The sequence below is a fragment of the Hyla sarda genome, chromosome 3, assembly GCF_029499605.1.
Source record: "Hyla sarda isolate aHylSar1 chromosome 3, aHylSar1.hap1, whole genome shotgun sequence".
NCBI lineage: Eukaryota > Metazoa > Chordata > Amphibia > Anura > Hylidae > Hyla > Hyla sarda.
The window spans coordinates 411,308,606-411,328,665 of NC_079191.1; the positions used below are offsets into that span (position 1 = coordinate 411,308,606).

General features: G+C 44.7%; 1 protein-coding gene across 8 annotated transcripts in view; it reads right to left on the minus strand.

The window, feature by feature from the left end:
* Positions 1 to 366: 366 nt before the first annotated feature.
* The window catches only part of BICRAL (BICRA like chromatin remodeling complex associated protein), a 90,494-nt gene continuing 70,800 nt past the window's right edge, over positions 367 to 20,060 (minus strand). For all 8 annotated transcript variants that reach the window (XM_056568182.1, XM_056568181.1, XM_056568180.1 and 5 more), the window contains 8 exons: positions 16,419 to 18,023; positions 14,859 to 14,934; positions 12,752 to 12,831; positions 5,524 to 5,585; positions 5,296 to 5,441; positions 4,608 to 4,702; positions 3,243 to 3,345; positions 367 to 1,568 (listed from right to left, as the gene is read on the minus strand). In XM_056568182.1, coding sequence (XP_056424157.1) covers positions 787 to 1,568; positions 3,243 to 3,345; positions 4,608 to 4,702; positions 5,296 to 5,441; positions 5,524 to 5,585; positions 12,752 to 12,831; positions 14,859 to 14,934; positions 16,419 to 18,023 — 2,949 coding nt within the window. In that variant the 3' untranslated portion in view covers positions 367 to 786. The remainder of the gene's footprint in view (positions 1,569 to 3,242; positions 3,346 to 4,607; positions 4,703 to 5,295; positions 5,442 to 5,523; positions 5,586 to 12,751; positions 12,832 to 14,858; positions 14,935 to 16,418; positions 18,024 to 20,060) is intronic.

Genomic DNA, 20,060 nt, shown 5'->3' on the forward strand with positions numbered 1-20,060 from the left:
TGGAGTACTAAATCTCAGACTGCAGCCGGGACACAGACAAACTCAGCACTGCTCCCTGTCAGGGAGTTTGTCTGTGTCCCGGCTGCAGTCTGAGATTTAGGACTCCAGCATGAGTCTGAAATCTATAAAAAAGGACTGGTAGGGAGACCTCTAGTGGTCATTTTTTCAAAGTGGAAAATTTAATAGAAAGAAGCATATTTTTTAATAACATGCTATTGGAAAGTTATTCTGCATACATTAATCTATAATATATCAAAAGTTTTTTTGATGAAAGGTACCCTTTAAGATTTTCCTCTGTAGCATACAGCTGCTAAAAAGTACTGAAAGGATTAAGATTTTTTAATAGAAGTAATTTACAAATCTGTTTAACTTTCTGGCAGCAGTTCATAAAAAAAAAAAAAAAAATGTTTTCCACCGGAGTACCGCTTTAACATGAGGATTGTGGTTTACCGTATTGATTCCTGGTATGCTTCTGCCTATTAAAGGTGGCAGTGTTTTACCTAATTCATCTTATACTAAAGAAATAAGGCTGCTTCAGATTTGCAATAGAGATTGCATCTTTAATGAAAATGTGCAAAAAAGAAAAGAACAAACATAGGTTAAATCCTTGTTACTATGAGACCTGCTTTTCCAGATCCATCCTGATTGTCTAAAGCAGGCTTGCGTTCATTCAGTAATGGCTGCCTCGCTGTGTGCCACTGCCTATCTGGCTTGTGAATAAAGTCACTATTGCTTTCCGGTCACTGGTGGCATGCATCCCACAGAAAAAGATGTGAAAATTGTCCTTTAGCACTCCAATATACTATTTACAGCTGCCTCTAAAACCAAATCTGTTTCTGCTGCGCCTTCTCTAGCTTCAGAAATGGGTTTATCTACACAGTTTTCCTCCAATGTCGGAGCTGATGGTTTAACAAATTGTAATTCTGCTGAATCGCTGCTGGAAGTTTCACTTTTAAAGTGTTTTGCACTTAGTTTAAGTTCCAGGACATTTCTGACTGTCGCTTTTACAGCCTCACTAGGCATTGAAGTTTTAAAAGGTTTTCCAGGGCTTGCTGCAACATCTCTTGGCTTACATGCGGCATCTTGAGAAGGTCCTGCCGTTTTACCCTGGGGACGTTCTACATCACCAGCATCCCTATTTGAGTCAGAAACAGGAATGGGCGATGAAGAGTTGGCAACAGAGTCTGGTTTCTCAGATGTCTCACAAGAAGCATCAGGATCAGAAGAACATTCAGTGTACTTGCGCTTCAGTTTATAAAGGCTTACGAAAAGTTGCTTTTGTGGTAAAAGACTTGTATTCTTCAACATACTATCTGTATTAAGGCTGTCTTTATCCTTGGAAGTGTCATTGGGTTTATGTGATGGTGAATTGTTCTTAGGCACTGAAAATGGCTCGTCGTGTACTTTACCCACATCTGTCTTGTCTTCATCAGAGTCATTAACCGTCGGACAGGCATCTGGAGAAGAAGGGTCTGCATCTGCATCCATATCCTGACTGCTAAGAACCTTTTCATCTGTAGAACTTTCTTGAAATTTATTAATGCAACAAAACTCTGTCAAGTAGGCATCTGTAGAAAGAGAATATACATTTTGATTTGTAATTTTGAAATCTTTGGCCCCTCTATGTTGTTTCCAGTTATACCTCTTTTGACAAAGGGAGTACAGTAGCTGCCTGACAACTACCACGGCCATTCATATTAGCTCTAATGGGACTAAATTTTCTGTCAAGTGGTCACGCAGAGGTTGCTCCCCTATCTCTATGTGGTCTCCCTGGCAGTCATCACAGTGAAATAATCTTACCACTTACCGTATTTTTCGCCGTATAAGACGCACTTTTTCTTCCCCAAAACTGGGAGGGGAAAGTTGGTGCGTCTTATACGACAAATACACATTAACACAAAGCTGACCGCCGCGTTTGAAGCGAAAGAGACACTAACCCGGCTGCTCAGTCGGGCTGTTCAGGACCGCCGCGGTGAAATCGCGGCGTCCCGAACAGCTTACAGGAGACCGGGAGGGACCTTACCTGCCTCCTCGGTGTCTGCTCCGTGCCGGGATCCCCTGCACGACCGGCGCTCTCCTTCGTCGTCATTACGTCGACGCACACGCCATCCCGTCATCCAACAGGAGCGGCGTGCGTAGCAACATGATGGCGGCGACGAAGAGCGAGGATACCGGGTAGCAGAGACGTCCCGGAGCGACGGGGACACCCCGGGGACGCGGCAACAGCGATGGAGGGCGACATCCAGGGCAGCGGTGACGGGTCCGGAGCAGCGGGGACACATGAGTATTACCTCCTATACCAGTGGTCTTCAACCTGCGGACCTCGTGATGTTGCAAAACTACAACTCCTGGCATGCCTGGACAGCCAACGGCTGTCCGGGCATGCTGGGAGTTGTAGTTTTGCAACATCTGGAGGTCTGCAGGTTGAAGATCACTGTCCTATACTTTACATTGTATTTGGTTCAGAAACTTTTTTTTCTAGATTTTCATCCTTTAAAATTGGGTGCATCTTATATGCCGGGGCGTCTTATATGACGAAAAATACGGTACCTCTCTTCCCAAATAACAAAATTGACATTTGCTACGATAATATATCTAGCAGAGTACTGTCAGCCATTTTTAGGGACAACTGAGTTTGGCCACTGGGAGTATGCATGCAAGTATATAAAAATGCTTTCTGCTCTCTCCACTAAACACTGCAAGTGTACTGTATGTTAGAGGCTGTTCACATGTATACAGTAGGATACCATTAAAAAGGTATAGAAACAATGACCAAATATGTGACTACGTTTGGTCTTTTTTACACGGTGTATACATTTTATTTACAGGGCACAAAAGTGTAGAAGGCTGTGCTTTTGTGCCCCTTAAATAAAACACATACCAGTGTAAAACGGATCAAGCAGAGTTCTAAGTCTGTGAGCTTTATGACCACGTCTATGTTAGAATCCCCTATTTGGTGATATTCCAAAATACAGGCCAAATGTGATGTGAACAGCCCCTTACTCCTATTTACACTCTTCTATGTCCAGGTGGTTTAGTAAAATTGTGAGTAAATGGAAAATATACCTTAGGCATACAGTAGACCTTTTTTGCCAAGACATGCTGCCAAAGACTGGAGAACTCTCTCTTTACTCTCTTATAGTGTCTTTATTCTTGTATCCTTCTTCTGGTTGTTGTTATTCTAACTTCTATTTAACATAAAATTTGCATCTAGTTCTGGTTGCTTGTGGTATAAAACTCACCCGGATCAACCAATGCCATCCGCTTTTCCCGTGTGAGCATGGCTCTCTCTTCCTGGTTGAACATTCGATCTAACATTACCATCTCTGCAGAAGGTTCAATCCTCTAAAGTAATAACACAAGCAATAAAAAGTAATAACACAAACAATACAGTAATTTATTAAAAGAGCACATTTCCAATATGGTTTAGAAACATGATTTGGTGTAAAGATATTAAAAACAACAATTAACACCATCTACAAAACATTAAACAACTGACAGCCAAAGAGTTGTGGCTCTTCTATTAACGTACACACTTTTGCCAGTAGATAAGCATCTGCATGGCACCTATAAAATTAAGCATCTAAAGACCACTCATCATGAGAGCAGGGTCACACAGGGCACATCCTCACCGTATTTCACGCTGATGATGTGCCAACGGCCGTCACTCGGCTGTGGCTGGCTAGCTATCTGTGTCCGCTTGTAGTGGTGGATTTCTACAGCAGGAAATCTGCCACTACAAGTGGACACATAGAGCTACCTGGCCGCAACCAGGAGCTCGCTCTACAGTCCCTCTTGTGACTGCCGTCGGTGCATCCGCATTGAAAAATATGCTGCGGATGCGCTCTGTGTGACCCTGCCTTTACTGTACTCTTAACCTGCAGCCAAACATTCCCGTGTTCCCTATAGGAAAAGGGAAAACCACTGGTAGACAGCTCTGGCGCTGGCTTATCCTTGCCTGAACAAACGGCCGGGCAGAAATTCAGCACGCCTGAGCCTTCCTCCACCGACATCATCTGTTTTGAACAGTCAGAAGGTCGCCATTTATCTTATACTGTTGGCTGATCCCCCCAACAGCGAAGGGTTCAGCTGACTTTAGTATGAGATGTATGGGCACCTTTAGGGTAAGGCCATATGTAAAAAAATGTATTGAGTATTACATTCAGATTGTGCAAAAATAGCAAGGAGGTGATCAGTTCTCACTATAGCATGTTGCTTACAAAATAATCTGTGTATCAGGTGCAGAGGAAAACTGGAGCAAGTGGTGGTGCTTTGCTGAAACAACCAAAAGTCCAACATTTAAACCAAAGTGCAGAAAAAAAAAGGAAAAACAGTGGCAATCATCAGCTCCAAGATAAAAATGTAATTTGTTATTAAAGTTCAATAAAACAGCAAAGCAGAGTAAGCGTCAAAGGAAGAAGCAGTAACGATCTTACAAACTAGTGAAATACCCCTTTTTGCACTTTATATGTGTTCTACAGCTCACCTTCTTTGGAAAAAAACAAAAACAAACATATTCATGTGTACATGCTGAATGATGTGGTTTAAGAGACTATAGTAAAGAACATAATAATCACTTTTATATGGATTGTATTTACATTACACACCATTGCATCATCCAGTAGCAGCAAGCGGTACTTGTTGAGCATTGCCTGGGTCTTCTTCAAAAGATGTGTAGCTGCAGTCTCAAATTCATTGTCCACTGTATTAAAAAAGTATAAACGTAATAAACTATGGACAGTACAAAATACAAAATAAAACCACATGTAAAGCTGAATTATGACTAAAATCAACTCACCACTCCCTAGCTTGAAAACATATGGCACCATGACTAAGCAGAGATCATACTACTGGCTAAAACCCAATAGCCTAATCTTATTGAAAATGAGCTGAATATATCAATTAAGCCCTTACATCATATCTAAAGTGACATTCCCAGAATTGGCAGAAAACTCTTGCTTGTGGATCTTTTGCAGTGCAAAACCTGCATTCCATGGCAAAAATGCAGCTCAAAAATTCCATACACTGTATAGAACTTTCTGAACATTTGTAAATCTACAACAGGCCACAATTTCCACATAGGAGGCACCTATCGAAATGCTTCAGGTCAACCTAAAGACCAGTGTTTCCCAACCAGTGTGGCTCCAGCGGGCATGCTGGGAGTTGTAGTTTTGCAATAGCTGGAAGCACCCTGGTTTGAAAACACTGCTGTGGATGCTCTAATTTTATGTTGATGATCCTTGTGACAAATGTTTATTAACTAAATATCCATAGAAAAGTCTTGTAACAAACTACCTTGGTGTAAATCTTCTTCACTAGGCAGTGATCCTTGAAATACATGGTAGGGAAAAAGCCTTTCACACGCATTATCCAAGGACTTGAATCCACTTCTATCTGGTAGAAGGGAATGCTCCTGCTCTTTATGCATATGCTGGAGAAATCTAAACAAAAATAGAAATTACAATTATGATCTTATAGCACAATCATTGTACTGATTGCAGGGCAATAATACTTTCAACCCACAAAGCTTCTTTAGTATGTTGCTTTGTTGCTGGTCTCTTCAGTACAACAGTGCGTCCTTCAACCTGTCAATAAAATAGAACATGAATCAATCTTTGCAAGCAGTGTTCACTTTCAGTCAATTACTACACTAGTAAAAAATCATCTCACACATAAGCGTCCTAAGCCATTATTGTATTCAATCCACATCCCATTGCTGAGGCTTAACGGTGACTCTGGCTACAACACAGGTTGTTGAGCCAAAGATTCCCGTGTCACGCTGGTACATCACAGCTAATGAGAGTAAATTGGGCCATGTTGTGACCTGCAAGTGGCCGAGACCAGAGGTCCATATTGGATGGATCTTTAGCGCTTGTTGAGTCTCAGTCCTGGGCACTTTTGGGTTCCAACGCAATTCCATTTAATTTCATTAGCTGCAATTAATAACACAGCATGACATAATGATCTTTGGTCTTGCGACCTGTGTGTAGCCTTAAACTTAAAGGAGAAGTCTCATGCCGAAAAACGTATCTCTGATCCCCAGGATAGGGGATAAGTTTTAGATCGCATGGGGTCCGAACGCAGGGACCCGGCTCTCCCTGGTAATGAAGCAGGGGCCGCCACGCCCCCTCCATATATCTCTATCAGCTATCTTCGGCTCTCCCATAGAGATATATGGAGGGGGCCCCCGCTTCGGGAGGGGGTCGTGACACTGCGTACCATGGGAGAGCCGGGGCCCCATACAAGAGATTGCTGGGGGGTCCCAGCAATCGCACCCCCGCGATCTAAAACTTATCCCCTATGCGCAGGATAAAGTGATTTTTGTCTTACCATAAAATCCTTTTCTCGGAGGATCCATTGGGGGACACAGACCTTGGGTATATGCTGTTGTTGCTAGAAGACTTGACACTATGGAAACCAAAAAGTCGGCTGCTCCCAGCAGGATATACCCGCCTACAGAGCCTGAGGTAATCAGTTTATTCACCAAGCAGTAGGAGATGACCGAGAGCTAGAGAACCAAGACCAGTCCGAGGCAACCAGAACAAAAAATAACTGAGCACATCCTCGGACAGGTAACCAAACACAGGAACACCAAAGAAAGGGCGGGAGCTGTGTCCCCCAATGGATCCTCCGAGAAAAGGATTTTACAGTAAGACAAAAATCACTTTTTCTCTATCGGCTCCATTGGGGGACACAGACCTTGGGACGTACCAAAGCTGTCCCTTAGGTGGGTAAGGAATCAGTCAGGTGAACGGCTGGACCACCGCCGCCTGCAACGCCTTACTGCCCAGAGTAGCATCAGCTGATGCAAAAGTATGAATCTGGTAGAACCTTGTGAAAGAGAGCAAAGACGGCCACGTGGCCGCTGTACAGAACTGCGAGGCCAAAGTCACGAAGTGAAAGGCCCAGGATGCCCCGAAAAACGGGTGGAATGAGCCAAAACCCAGAAGGGGGAATTTTCACACCAATGAAAATAAGACCGCCAGGTATGGTGGTAAATCTTGCGAGCCCTCAGCATGGTGCGAACCACTTGGGAAGAGAAACCGCGGTCTCAACCTCCACTCCGTCAAAAGCCGAGACGGTAAAAAGGGGTGGCACAGGGGACCTAAGATAGGAGGTCTGGGCGAGAGGGAAGGCACAGCGGTAAGTCGTTAGGAGCCTGACCGCGACGACGTACCACGCCCGCCAGAGCCAGTCTGGGCCACGAGAATGGCGGGAACGTCCTCTGCTATGAGTTTCCTCAGTACTCTGGAATGAGAGGAATCAGATAAGGTAGGGCCAGGCCCAACTAAGAAACAGATAAGGTAGGGAAAAGCCCGACCAGGAGAGAGGAACGCGGCAGTTGTGGCGGGACGAGTAGAGGTCCATGCCTGGAGCGCCCTAGAGGTTGCAGGTCACTGCAAACACCTCCGGATGTAGGGACCACTCGCCTTGGACGGCTGAGGACCAGCTGAGACAGACCACCTACCAGTTGAGTATGTCCGGAATGAAGATCGCTGAGATGGTCGGAAACTTGAGTTCCGCCCAGAAGGGAATTTCCCGAAGAAGCAAGCAAAGATCGAATTGCCCTAGTTCCCAGCATGTTGATGGGGAGAAGGGCTTCTGGGGGGACCAAGGCCCCAAACTGGTCGGTCCTTGAAAACACCTCCCCAGTCCAACAAATCGGCAGGAAGGAGCGCCCCCGAAATGCAGGGGGAAACGAAGCCAACATAGAAGTGACCGACAAGACTGTCGAGAGAGAACGATCTTGCAGACGAGAGACAAAGGGGACCTGTCCTACCGGAACAGAATCCCCAGTTGAAGAGGTCGGTGATGAAACTGGGCGAATGGCACGGCCTCCACGGCCGCCAGCAACCAACCCAGGATAGTATGCAAAAGCGAATGGAAACTGGAGCAGGATGCCGAAGTTATCTGACTCCTGACAAGTGAGTCAGACGAATGCGGGCAGAGGCCACGTCGCACTGGAGCCCCAGGGGAGAGGTTGAACTTGTCACGATTAACCATCCAACCGAAAAGAAAACAAGGGTTGGAGGTTGAGACTAAGACTCCCCAGAGTCTGAGCCCTGGTTGGAGCTCTGATCAGGAGGTCGTCCAAGAAAGGAATCACTGAAACAACTCTTGTCCGTAACAGGGCTATCACAGGCGTCAGGTCCTTGGTAAGGACCCGCGGAGTAGTGGTCAGACCGAAAGGGAGAGCCACAATAGAAAATGGCTGTCCGGAACTGTAAAGCGGAAGTACCGCTGATGACCGGGAAATATTGGAATGTGGAGGCAGGCATCCTTGATGTCCACCGAGGGAAGAAAAACTTCCCTTGAACCATGGACTCCAGCACCGAACGGAGAGACTTAATTCGGAATGGGAAGCAGAAGATGCTGATGGAGATGCTCGAGAACCAAGATTGGGCCACCTGCAACGCCCGTCTTGGGGACCACAAAGAGGTTGGAATAAAAAACCTTGAAAACGTTCCCCTGAAGGAACAGGGACGATTACTCCCTGGATGAAAAGGAACTGGAACGCGCCCCAAAATGCCTCCGCTAGAGAGGAGAACCGGGGGGTCCGGGAAGAAAAAAGCAGTCCCATGGAAGGGAGGCAAATTCGACCCTGTATCCGTTGGCTACAACATCCCTGACCCAGGAAACCGGAAAGTACGTGTCCAGGCATCCCGGAAGAGTAAGACGACCAATCACCCGAGAAAAGTCAGCAGGTGGGGGTACGGTGCCTGCTGGGGCTGCCAAACAGCCGGAACGGTTAGCCGACCTCCGGGATGGACGGGTCAGGAAGGAGGGAGCCCTCTCCCCGTGAAGGCGCCTGGCTGGACCCTTGTTGGTACCAAAGGTCCGCAGGACCGAAAGGAGGAGGACTTTCGATGTAAGGTATAAGGAACTCTTTCTGTCCGTCGCCTCACTTCTTGAAGGTTGTGTCCGCATTCCAGGCTATAAGCCACATGGAGGGGAGGAGGGCTACCAGGTAGCCTATGGCAGAGGCAAACCCTGAGGCAAAAACACAGAAAATCTCTGGCATAGGAGCCTCGGAGAGCTAGACTAGATAAATCCCCTGGAGGGATCCTGAATACTACCCTGGTGGAATTGGGAGACCATATTGAAAGGGCATCTGACACCCAGGCAGAAGCAAAAGCAGGAAGAAAGGAAGAACCTGCTGTCTCAAAGGCAAAAGAGGCGGGAGACCAGCAGATCCACAGTTGGAGAGGAGGTCCACCAAACAATGAGGTCCTTTGCGAAAGGATACCGCACTTGAACCTTCTTCGTTTTCTGAAACTTTTAGTTAGGGTGCCTTCAGGCGGATTCCAGCAGGGTGTCAAATTCAGCGAGAGAGCTGAAAGTCTTGGGTGCCGGTCGGGCACGAAGAAAGGAGACTTCTGGAGACTCGTCCGAAGTTCCTGGGTCCTTTAGCTGGAAGGTGTCTCTTATGGCCGAAACCAATGAGTACACCACATCAGGCATATCCATGAAGCCCTCTGAGTCGGAGGCCGAATCAGAAACCTCATCCACAAGTTCTCCAGGTGAAAGAGAACGAGGTGAGGCAGCCCTGGAAGAGGTCGGCCACGATGAAAGGCAACTTCTGGAGCCACGTCCGAAGTTCCTGGGTCCTCTAGATGAAAGGTGTCTCTTATGGCCGAAACCAATGAGTTCACTGTGTCGGCAGAATCCGAGCTGTCCTCTGAGACGGATGCCGATTGGCAAACCTCATCCACAAGCTCTCCAGGTGAATTGGAACACGTTGAGGCGGCCCTAGATGAGGAAGAGACTGACCCGGTACGCGGCTCTGGAGAGCCAGAGCAGTGACTGCGGGAGCGTCCTCTGGAAGAGGGACGCTTATGATAAGCTGAGGTAGCGGGGCGAGGCCAATGATGGGAACGCCCGTACCTGTCCGAAGACCCCGGGGATGATTCAGAGGAAACACCCCTATTACGCTTGCAAGAAGCGTAGGGAGAAGGGGAGCGAGTCCCCCCTGAGGGCCGACGGAGGACCTCTCCAAGGCAGTCACCACAGAACGGGAGACCTGCGCCAAGTCAGATATAGACTGTGAAAGGGAAGAAACCCAGGCTGGATGGAAGGCCGAACCCACCGGGTCTGTAGAACATCCCGGGTAGTAATAGCCGGGGGGTCTGGGGGAGCAGTGGTGCAGGCAGAACAAGTAGGTTCAGCAGAACCAGACAATTTTGTGTTACAGCTATTACAGGTGTAATAAGTAACTAAGGACCTAGCTATCTGTTCAGAGGAAGGAACAGTTCTGGGCACGGACATAGTAATAAAAAGGAACAGTCTCACCCTGGTCTGGGTCCCTCAGACTGCTGCTGTGAGCAGAGAGAGGGAGAGAGAGAGAGAAAACGCTGGACCAATGGCCAGAGGGGGCGTGTCAATTACAAGGACACTTTGATTGGCTCTGCAAACCCCCTGCGCACGCACAGCGCTGACTGGAGGGGATTCGCGCCATCCTGAAAAGCTTCGGCGACTCAGGGTGGGCGGAGCTTAACGCGCACCGGGCCGCCGAATAAATAATAACCCAGATAATGATGGCGCCTGCTCCCGGCCCTGAGCGCACCTTGTGAACGCATGTGCGCCTCGGGGGAACGGAGCGCCGAACAGATACGCCGCGGCTTCAGAGGACAGCCGCCTCATACATACTGTGCACCAAACACACACATGCCCGCAATATATAAATGCCACTGCTCAAACCCCAATAAAAACTTTCCCCCATAGAGTAAAAAGGGAGGGAAGAACTCCTCCAAGCCCGTCCCATAAACCCTTTTAGAGAAAAGGGTGTCTCCAGCTGTTGAGAGTCCAGTACCTAAGAAAAAAGGGGGAAATATACTCACCTTAGTCAGAAGAACTTACCTAATGAAGACTTCCTGATGAAGCCTTCAGCCAGCTTTTAGTCACCTGCATCATGCCGGGCTTGAAAAGCGAGACGAGCAGGGAAAAGTGGGGGACTCGGACCCATGAGGTACAACCCCAGGCACTGGCCGTTGGCGAGAGGGGGTTGACAGTACATCCACGATGTCTGTGCCCCCTCAATCGCAAATGGGGAAAGAGTGAACGCTATGTTCCTGAGTTCCCACCTGAAAACAGGAAAATAAAAGGAAATAAGAAACTAAACGTCCCTATCTGAAAAAAGTTAGACCAAGTCTGGGGAGAACCCCAGACCAGTGTCCATCTCCTGCGACACTAAGCTAAAACTGATTACCTCAGGCTCTGTAGGCGGGTATATCTTGCTGGGAGGAGCCGACTTTTTGGTTTCCATAGTGTCAAGTCTCCTAGCAACAACAGCATATACCCATGGTCTGTGTCCCCCAATGGAGCCGATAGAGAAATATGTCCTTTAAAGGCTACAGCATATTTCTAATAGGAAAAAAGCATGAGAAGTAAGTGATTGGTTGGGGATCAAGTGTGCCACTAGAGTACTAGGACAGGAAATAAAGTGTAATATTCAAAAAAACATTTTACATTTTAAAAATGCAAACAATGGGATTCAATATAAAGCTTCTGGCAGTTCCTCTTTAATTTTTCTATTGACATAAGGCCATCTAGAAGTGATCATTGGGACCCCAACCAATGAGCAAAATGAAGAGGCATCAGCTCTTGCTGGAGAGTTGTGCCCCATTCACTGGAAAACCAGCACAGTGACTTCCATTCACCTGTGCCTTTGTCTGCTCTGCATCTCAGGTGGGTTCACTTGAATAAGATGAGCAGGAAAACCTGTATAGCCACATGTGTTGCTGTGCCTTAACTGCAATGGTCATTAATGTAAAATTCTGAAAAATCCCTTCATGGCGAGGTTCACATACAACATTTTTGAGGAGGTTTTTGAGCCAAAGCCAAAAGTAAATCCAGCAGGAATGTACAAGGTCTTTCTTTATATTTCCAATTCCGTTTGAACTCAGTTTTGATTTTGGCTTGATAAACTGAATGAAAAACTGCAGTATTTCCAAAAATCGTTGTGTTTAAAGTTCTCCATAAAGTTCTCCATATTTGTAGAAGTTATAATCACTGTAGGATGGTTAGCTGCACCCATTTCAGGCTATGTCTGCAATTTAGAGACATTTAGATATAGCTCTAGTATACTATCCTGACAACACTAAAGTTAAAGGGGTTTTCCAGATTTAAAAAAAACTAAAGTTGGAAAAGGGCCACAAACGTGTTTAAAGGGTAGCTCCCACCATCCTATTTTTTTTTTTGCTAGCCCGTTCCACCCCCGAAACCCCCCCCCCCCCCTCCCCGCTATGGCTCTAACCCGTCCCCCCCCCCCCCTGATTGACAGTCAGGGAGCGAGTGCAGCCTAACTGAAAAAGGACTAATCAGTCCTTTTTCAGTGGCCGGTTTTTAAATGTAAATTAAACCTTTTTAATGAAAAAAATAATAATACTTTTATTATTATTTTTTTCATTAAAAAGGTTTAATTTACATTTAAAAACCGGTATATTAGAGATATGTTGTAGTACATAAGTACTACAACATATCAAAAAATAAAGTTGGTGACAGTGCCCAATTAATCAACAAGCAACAGTTACTTACCTCTCTGATCCCGCACTGATCGACCACACGGTCAGCACCCCGATGCCCCTTTAGTAGTGGGCATCACTCCTAAATGAAGACAGGGATGCCGACTGGAGCCCAAACTGGGGATCAGAGAGGTTAATAACTGTTGATTTGTTATTTTAACATGTTTAGGGCCCTTTTGCAACTTAAAAAAAACCTGGTAAATCTCTTTAAGCTACTTGTTAGGAATTACCTCAGCATTCTGCAGTCCCATGAGAGCTTCCTTCGATAATGATAAATGATGATGTAAATGTCTACTGACAGGACCGTGATCTGTAAGAAAAAGACAAATGTTGATACTTTATATGCTTCCCAGGGTAACGTTAATCTTTAGGCTACACTGAGACTTTTTGTTGCACTACTGATTGACTTTCATCAAGAAATACAGTGGGAGATAAATAAAACTGTGCAAACCAGAATTTTGGCACAGTTTGCCACAAAACCGGTACACATAATTAGCCAGAGTGTGAAAACAAATTAGACAAAAAGTACTGATAATTGCGCCACACTCGATAGTGGGCATGGTTGAGTGAAAAGTGGATGGGACTTCAACATAAAAGGCATAGCTGATATGCACCAAAAATGCACTACTTTTTTGGCTTCAAAGTGAGTCAATTAAAAGGGTATTGCAGAGGGAAAAAAAAGTAATCAGCTCACTCACCACACAGTGCACAGTCCCAAAGCCCACTGGAAACAGATAAATAACATAGAAGGACCAGCACTACAGTGTTATCATAAAGGTAGCAATTCTTTATTGAGGTCCAGTAAAATCCATAGAGTCTGTTACAGACATAAAGCAGGTTACCTTAAAATTAGTCAGGATGAACAGATACCAATATGTTTGGTTTAAAGGGGTACTCCGCCCCTAGACATCTGATCGCTAGGTTGTGCTGCTGGAGACCCCCCGATCTCGGCTGCGGCACCCCAGACATCCGGTGCACCAGAGCGAACTTTACTACGTGCCAGATGACTGGCGATGCGGGGAGGCATGACGTCACGAGCCGGTGGAGCTGCAACCGAAGCTCTAAACGAACGCCGGGTGCAGCAGGGAGATCGCAGGGGTCCCCAGCGGCTCGACCCTCGCAATCAGACATCTTATCCCCTATCCTTTAGATAAGAGATAAGATGTCTAGGGCGGAGTACCCCTTTAAGGAGATTGCAGGACAAAACATGTTTGTTTCTATCCATCCTGATTACTTTTAACGTATCTTGCTATAAGTCTGTAATGGATTTACTGATTTTACTAGACCTCAAATCCAATGTGGCCTAAAACTTAGATAAAAAATGGGCCAGATTTTCATTCCGTCTGAGACACTGTTGAAACTTTGACGCAGTCTTAGACTGTCTAGTCCAAGTTAAAACTGTTAAGAATGTTATGTTTTTTATTTATCTTCCCAACAATCTTCTATGCAATCTTGTGGGCAGCAGTTGTTATCTGATCAGCAGTACTATAAAAAGTCTTAGGGTGAAAACACCTGGGCTCTTGGCCGCATTCACCCTAAATGCGGCAGCCAATCAGCGCACAAGTTTTCCTGCCAACATGTGAACTGATTGGCTCAATGTAGCCTTAGCCTGAGGGTTAGAACCCATGTAGAAGCCACAGAGCTGCTGAAAACCATACCAAAACCATGCCAGAAAGTCAAACAAATTTGTAAATTACTTCTATTAAAAAATCTTAATCCTTCCAGTACTTATCAGCTGTTGTTATCATCCACAGGAAGTTCTTTTCTTTTTGAATTTCCTTTTTGTCTGACCACAGTGCTCTCTGCTGACACCTCTGTCCATGTCAGGAACTGTTCAGAGCAGGATAGGTTTTCTATGGGGATTTAATCCTACTCTGGACAGTTCCACTGTGGTCAGGCAGAAAGAAAATTAAAAAATCTGTTTAACTTTCTGGCACCAGTTGATTTAAAACATTTTTTTTCCAGTGGAGTACCCCTTTAAGAACCAGGACTCAGCTGTTATTTGTCAAAAAGCCCCTTTAAAGGTGTTTTAAGATTCCAGATATTGATAGCACTCCTTTCAATCAGTGCCTAATATACACAATGTACATCAGCTGGAAACCTCGGTACATTGTGTAGTTCTGGAGCCAGGGTATTGCAGCTCAGCTCCCATTGAAATGAATGGGAGCTAAGCTACGGTATCTTGGAACCACCACTACAAAGTGTAAAGGGTCGAGACTTCTGGTTGATATCTGAGTACCATGGCTCACCTGAACAGCTGCTGCTCAGGGTGTTGGCACCCAGACCATCAGATATTGAAATCTAAAATCTTAAATCTTGAAATAAGTAGCATCATACCTGTTGTATTTGATTGCCCTTCTTGATTTTTCATTAATGAACCTGCAGAATGATGATTCAGAATATTCTTCTGACTCTAAAAATAAAAATACATTCTAAGGTTATCCTTGTCATTCAAAGTCATTTATACCATTTATATCCAGATATAACCAACACAAAAAGGTGAGAGACTTTGTAAATACAATGCATTTCTTATGTAGCAATTATCTGAACTTACAGCCTGTATTATGATACAATTCTGTTACTTTAAAAAAAAAAACTTTTGGTAGTGACAGTGCCTATTTAAAGGAAGCAGTCAACCTGTTTATCTAAAGATGAGCCTTAGATCACTGTGCAGAGGTCGGGATAAAGATGACATTTCAAATCATTAGGGAAAGCTCTATGTAAGAAATACTAAGAGAATTAAGATTTAAAGCCTAAGCATCATTTTGACAAATGATGACAAAGGGCTGATACCCCTTGAAATGCGTAGTCTTTGTTTTAATGAACACAACTCGGAAAGTCTAGCAGAACCAAACAGAAACAAACAAGCCCACTGTTCAGTCAAGTGATTCTGCCTTTTAAGACCCAGACCCTCACCAAAACATCTTACATGTAACTATGACAAGATAGAAGTTTGTCAAAATAAAAGCTACCCTTTAGTGTCTCTGAAATATATAAATAAATTGACAACTGGGTGTTATCATTTTCCTTATCAATAGGGTGTCTTCATACATAATGTGTCAGACAGTGTCAGACTGAATAGTGACACACTTTATTGACAAGGGGAATAATAAAGCCCAGTTGTCAATTTATTAGTACATTTAAAAAACAAAACGGAGGAAGAGGAAACACAGATTTGTAAGAAAAGAAGGAGGTCAAATGTTTACTAAAACAGACAGATCATACCCATGATCTGCCCAGTGTTTTGTCTATGCACTGTTGTTCACACTGCTGCAAATTTTAAATCCACCTGGATAAATGACATGTTACATGTGCCGAATAAAAAATGTGCCAAGTAGCCAGCATACAAACAGCTGCAATTAAGGGGCACAATTTGTGTCCCAATCCATTTTTACCCATAAAACCCCACCACAGAGAGAAAAAAGAATTAAAAAAATGCAAACAACATTGTGATATATAACCTGAAGACAGGACATGTGTGCAGCTTGGATCTTAAAGGGGTTTTCCCAAGACTAAAAGTAATTATCGGGGACAAATAGCTGATCAGGGAAGGGGTAGGGTGTCTAACCACTCGGACCTTCACCAATCATAAGCATAGAGGTCCCTTGTCCCGAGTGAATGAAGTGGTAAAGCGGCCTCTGCTCTATTCACTGCCTATCACACTCTATTCACCTGAAAAACAATAGACCTCCATTCTCTTAATCTGTAGGGGTCCAACAGTAGGGACCCCAACAGATTATAAGAATGGATGTCCACTGTTTTCCCCTATCCTGTGTATAGGTGAAAATATTTAGCCTAGGGATAACCTCATTAACTAGGCTGTCACAATGTCCATCAGGATGAGAACTGTATAAACAGAGGGACATAATCATGCTGCAGGATAGAGAAATAGCATACCTGACTGCAGGAGAATGGCTGCTTAGAATTGGTGTTAGAGCAGAATGTGCTGTTTGATTTAGTATTGGATCCTGGAAGATGAGTTTCATTAGATACAGGATGGTGCCTGTCATTCTGCTGATCGCCATAGCTGTCACCAGATCCCGGACTCTGAAATGATGGTCCCATACCTTGAAGAACCGTGCTAGGATTTACAACAGTAAAGCGGTTTGTCGTTGTCATGTTTGAGCAACCAGATGATGTTGATCCTCCTTGGGCTTTATTGCCTTGACCAGGTGACAAATGTAAAAGTGTAGGAGACACCTGTGCTACTTGTCCTCCAACAATTTGAGATGGTCCATGGTTCAAAAAGACTTGTCCTCCGGAACTTGAGAATGTCTGGCCAGAAACAAGCTGTACAGCAGTTCCCGGGCTATGTAACATTTGCCCAGAATAATGTTGGCTAGGCCTAATCATGCCACCTGTGTTTCTGTTCAGCATTATATGTTCTGTGGGGACTTGGTGAGGACCGAGGTGAGAAGATTGTGTCTGGACAAACTGGGCATTTATGGCCTGAATATGTTGGAGAGAGCTGGAGTTTATGGAAAGGCCTGCGGGAATGAAGAATTGGTTATGATGAGCATGTGCTTCTCCTAAAGGAGAATGGATAACAATGCTGCTACCTGGCTGCTGGCTCGATGCTTTATGGGAACGTTGATGAGTTATAGGAATTTGCTGATCCATTGAAGGGCTTTGTGCTGAATTTCCAGGAACACAATGCGCTCCTTGATGTCTATGATGATGCATTCCCAAATTACTGACACTGTAGGACATTTGCTGTCCCACCTGCATAGGCTTTGGCTGAATATTAATCGGGCCTTTACTAGCATTTGGTGCTGGACCTCTATGAATAATTATATTATGGACCGGTAAGGACGTCTGGAAATTTCCACTACTGAAAGGAACCGTGACTTGCTGTCCAGCTGGACTTACATTTGGACTGGAAAACATTGTACTGCCATTTTGAGTATGACTCTGCACAAGTACTCCACCACTTGTGCTACTCGGAGGTGCCTGCTGACCACTTTTAAGTATAATCTGAGATCCATCGGGATTATTAATAGTCATCACTGGAGACTGATTGTTGATGGAACCAATAAGATGTATCTGTCCGGAACCACTGTGACTACTGGTAGGAATATGCTGGCTAGGTATAATTCCCACTGGTTGCATAAAACCATGCTGTACACCTAATGTATTGCTGGCAAATGATGCACCTACAGGCATGTGCGTCACTCCTATGGGATGTAATGTCTGACCTGAGTAACTAGCAGTATTAGAAACCTGGGTGAGGGATGCTGATGAAAGGGCATGATGCAGAGCGTTTGCAAACTGTTGGCTTGCGGCTACACTGGCATCCAAATAAGCCTCTTCTGCCAATATCTGCTCTGTGATATTGGCCTCCTGCAGTGATTTCTGGAGAATGTCCTCACTGAGGTCTGGGATAGAGGAAGATTCAAGCTCATCTTCAAAGAACTGAATGTTGTTTGACAGCTGAAGTCCGTCTGTGGATTCCTCGTCAGCCAGGCTTTGCACACTTTTTATGGATGACTTAGAATCAGTCAGCTAATGGGAAAAAAGAATAATTAATCAAAGTATGGATACAAACCTGTACCAATAAACTGTATGATAATTGCTAATAACATATTATATTTTGGGGACACAATATTGTTTCTCCAAAAACCTTCATTTTTTTTTTTTACAGACACACGAGGAGGTTTTTGTTTTGTACAGCAAACAGTGGATCTTTCACATTGCAAAGGTATTCTCTGCTAGAATAATTGCTCATAAGGGAGAACTACACACTGGCACACAGAATGCCTACAACTCCAGACCATACTGAGTAACCGTGCTATGTTTACACTGCTTTTTAACACTAAGTTCAGAATAAGGGCTAAAGAATGCTGCAATGTTTTGTCAAATATTGGAAAGCAGGCACAACCACAGTATGTGTTTCTTTCACTATCTCCCTTAGGTGCACTGAAACAGACTTACTTTGGGGGGTCCACTCTTCCTTTATACCTCCACAGGCTCATCTACACATTCTGTACCACCATGTGGTTCCAGGACTAAGTTCAGTAGTCTTTACTACTTTTATTTTCATAAGACATACAATAAAATAGCAACTCAACACGTTGAAGGGTTCATCCCTTTATCAAGAGTACATTTACAAACACCAATATATATGCTCATTTCCCCCACTGCTTATGTAACCGGATGTAGCATATTGCTACCAGTTTAACCCTTTTTCTCTTTCCTTCTACCATAATCATACAGGAACATTTCTCTATATAGTGTACATATTCATACTCAATCACATAAATAAATAAAAACATGAATTACATACTGTATATAGAATACATACTAGATCAGCAACAATCCATTAAATGTGCATAACAAATGAGTAAACCGCATATTAAAGCAAAACTGACAGGCTGTTCACCCACACTAAACCCAATACACTGGGTTATAGTGCGGGTGAAAAGCATTCAAATGCAAAGTCACTTACATGAGTTTGTGGTGAAGTATTTCCAGAGTTGTGCGTCTTAAGTCTTCTAGTTCTATTGCACAGCTCTGCGCAATGGAGGTGGGGCGCCGGCTCACCACGCTCTCCTGCCTCCTCAATATTACCCGTCCAATATTAACCCCCCTCCCCCCTAATGAATATGCAAAATAATTCTCTCACGTCCTAGCTATGTGAGAATGAATTATTTTGCATATTTATCACAGGGGCAGGCAGAGTAGGGAATATTGAAGAGGCAGAGTTGCACAATAGAACTAGAAGACTTAAAGTGTACCTGTCATCAAACCATATTTTTTAACCCCTTAGGGACCAAGCATTTTTCAGTTTTTGCACTTTCATTTGTGGTCGTAGAAGCAGGTTGTCCTATACAACGACCTTCCAGAAAAACAAAAAAGGGGGTCACACTGCGGAAAGGAAAGAGTGACCGAGAGATAAGTCCGAACAGCCCTCACCACAACCAGATTGTGGAACAAACGCTTCCAGGAATGAGAAGGGGCCAGACAAGAGGACAGTAGGACGATGTTCTCATTGAGATGAAAAAGTCAAAAAACCATCTCAGGTAAGAATGACGGACCTGGACGAAAAACAACTTGTCCTGGTATAACACCAGGAAGGGAGAACAGCAGGAGAGAGATACCAGCTCTGACACCCTCCTAACAGAGGTAAGAGCAATAAGGAACGCCACCTTCCGGGGAAGGAGGCGAAAAGAAATGCCCCTGAGAGGGTCAAAAGGGGCGTCCTGCAGAGCACCTAAGACCAAGTGTAAGTCCCAAGGGAAAAAAGGGGACTGATAAGGAGGGGCAGCTTGTGCCACTCCCTGAACTAGGTTCGGACATCATAATTGAACGCCAAAGAACGTTGAAAAAGAATGGAAACGGACGAAAACCAACCACGACCGGAGAAAAAGGCTGAGTTTCACACCAACAGAAATAAGATCGCCAAGTATGGTGGTAAACCTTTGCAGAGGAAGGCTTGTGAGCCCTCAGCATGATGTGAACCACTTGGGAAGAGAAACCGTGGATCCTCAGAACCGCTGTCTCAACGCCATGCCATCAAAAGCAGAGACGGTAAATAGGGGT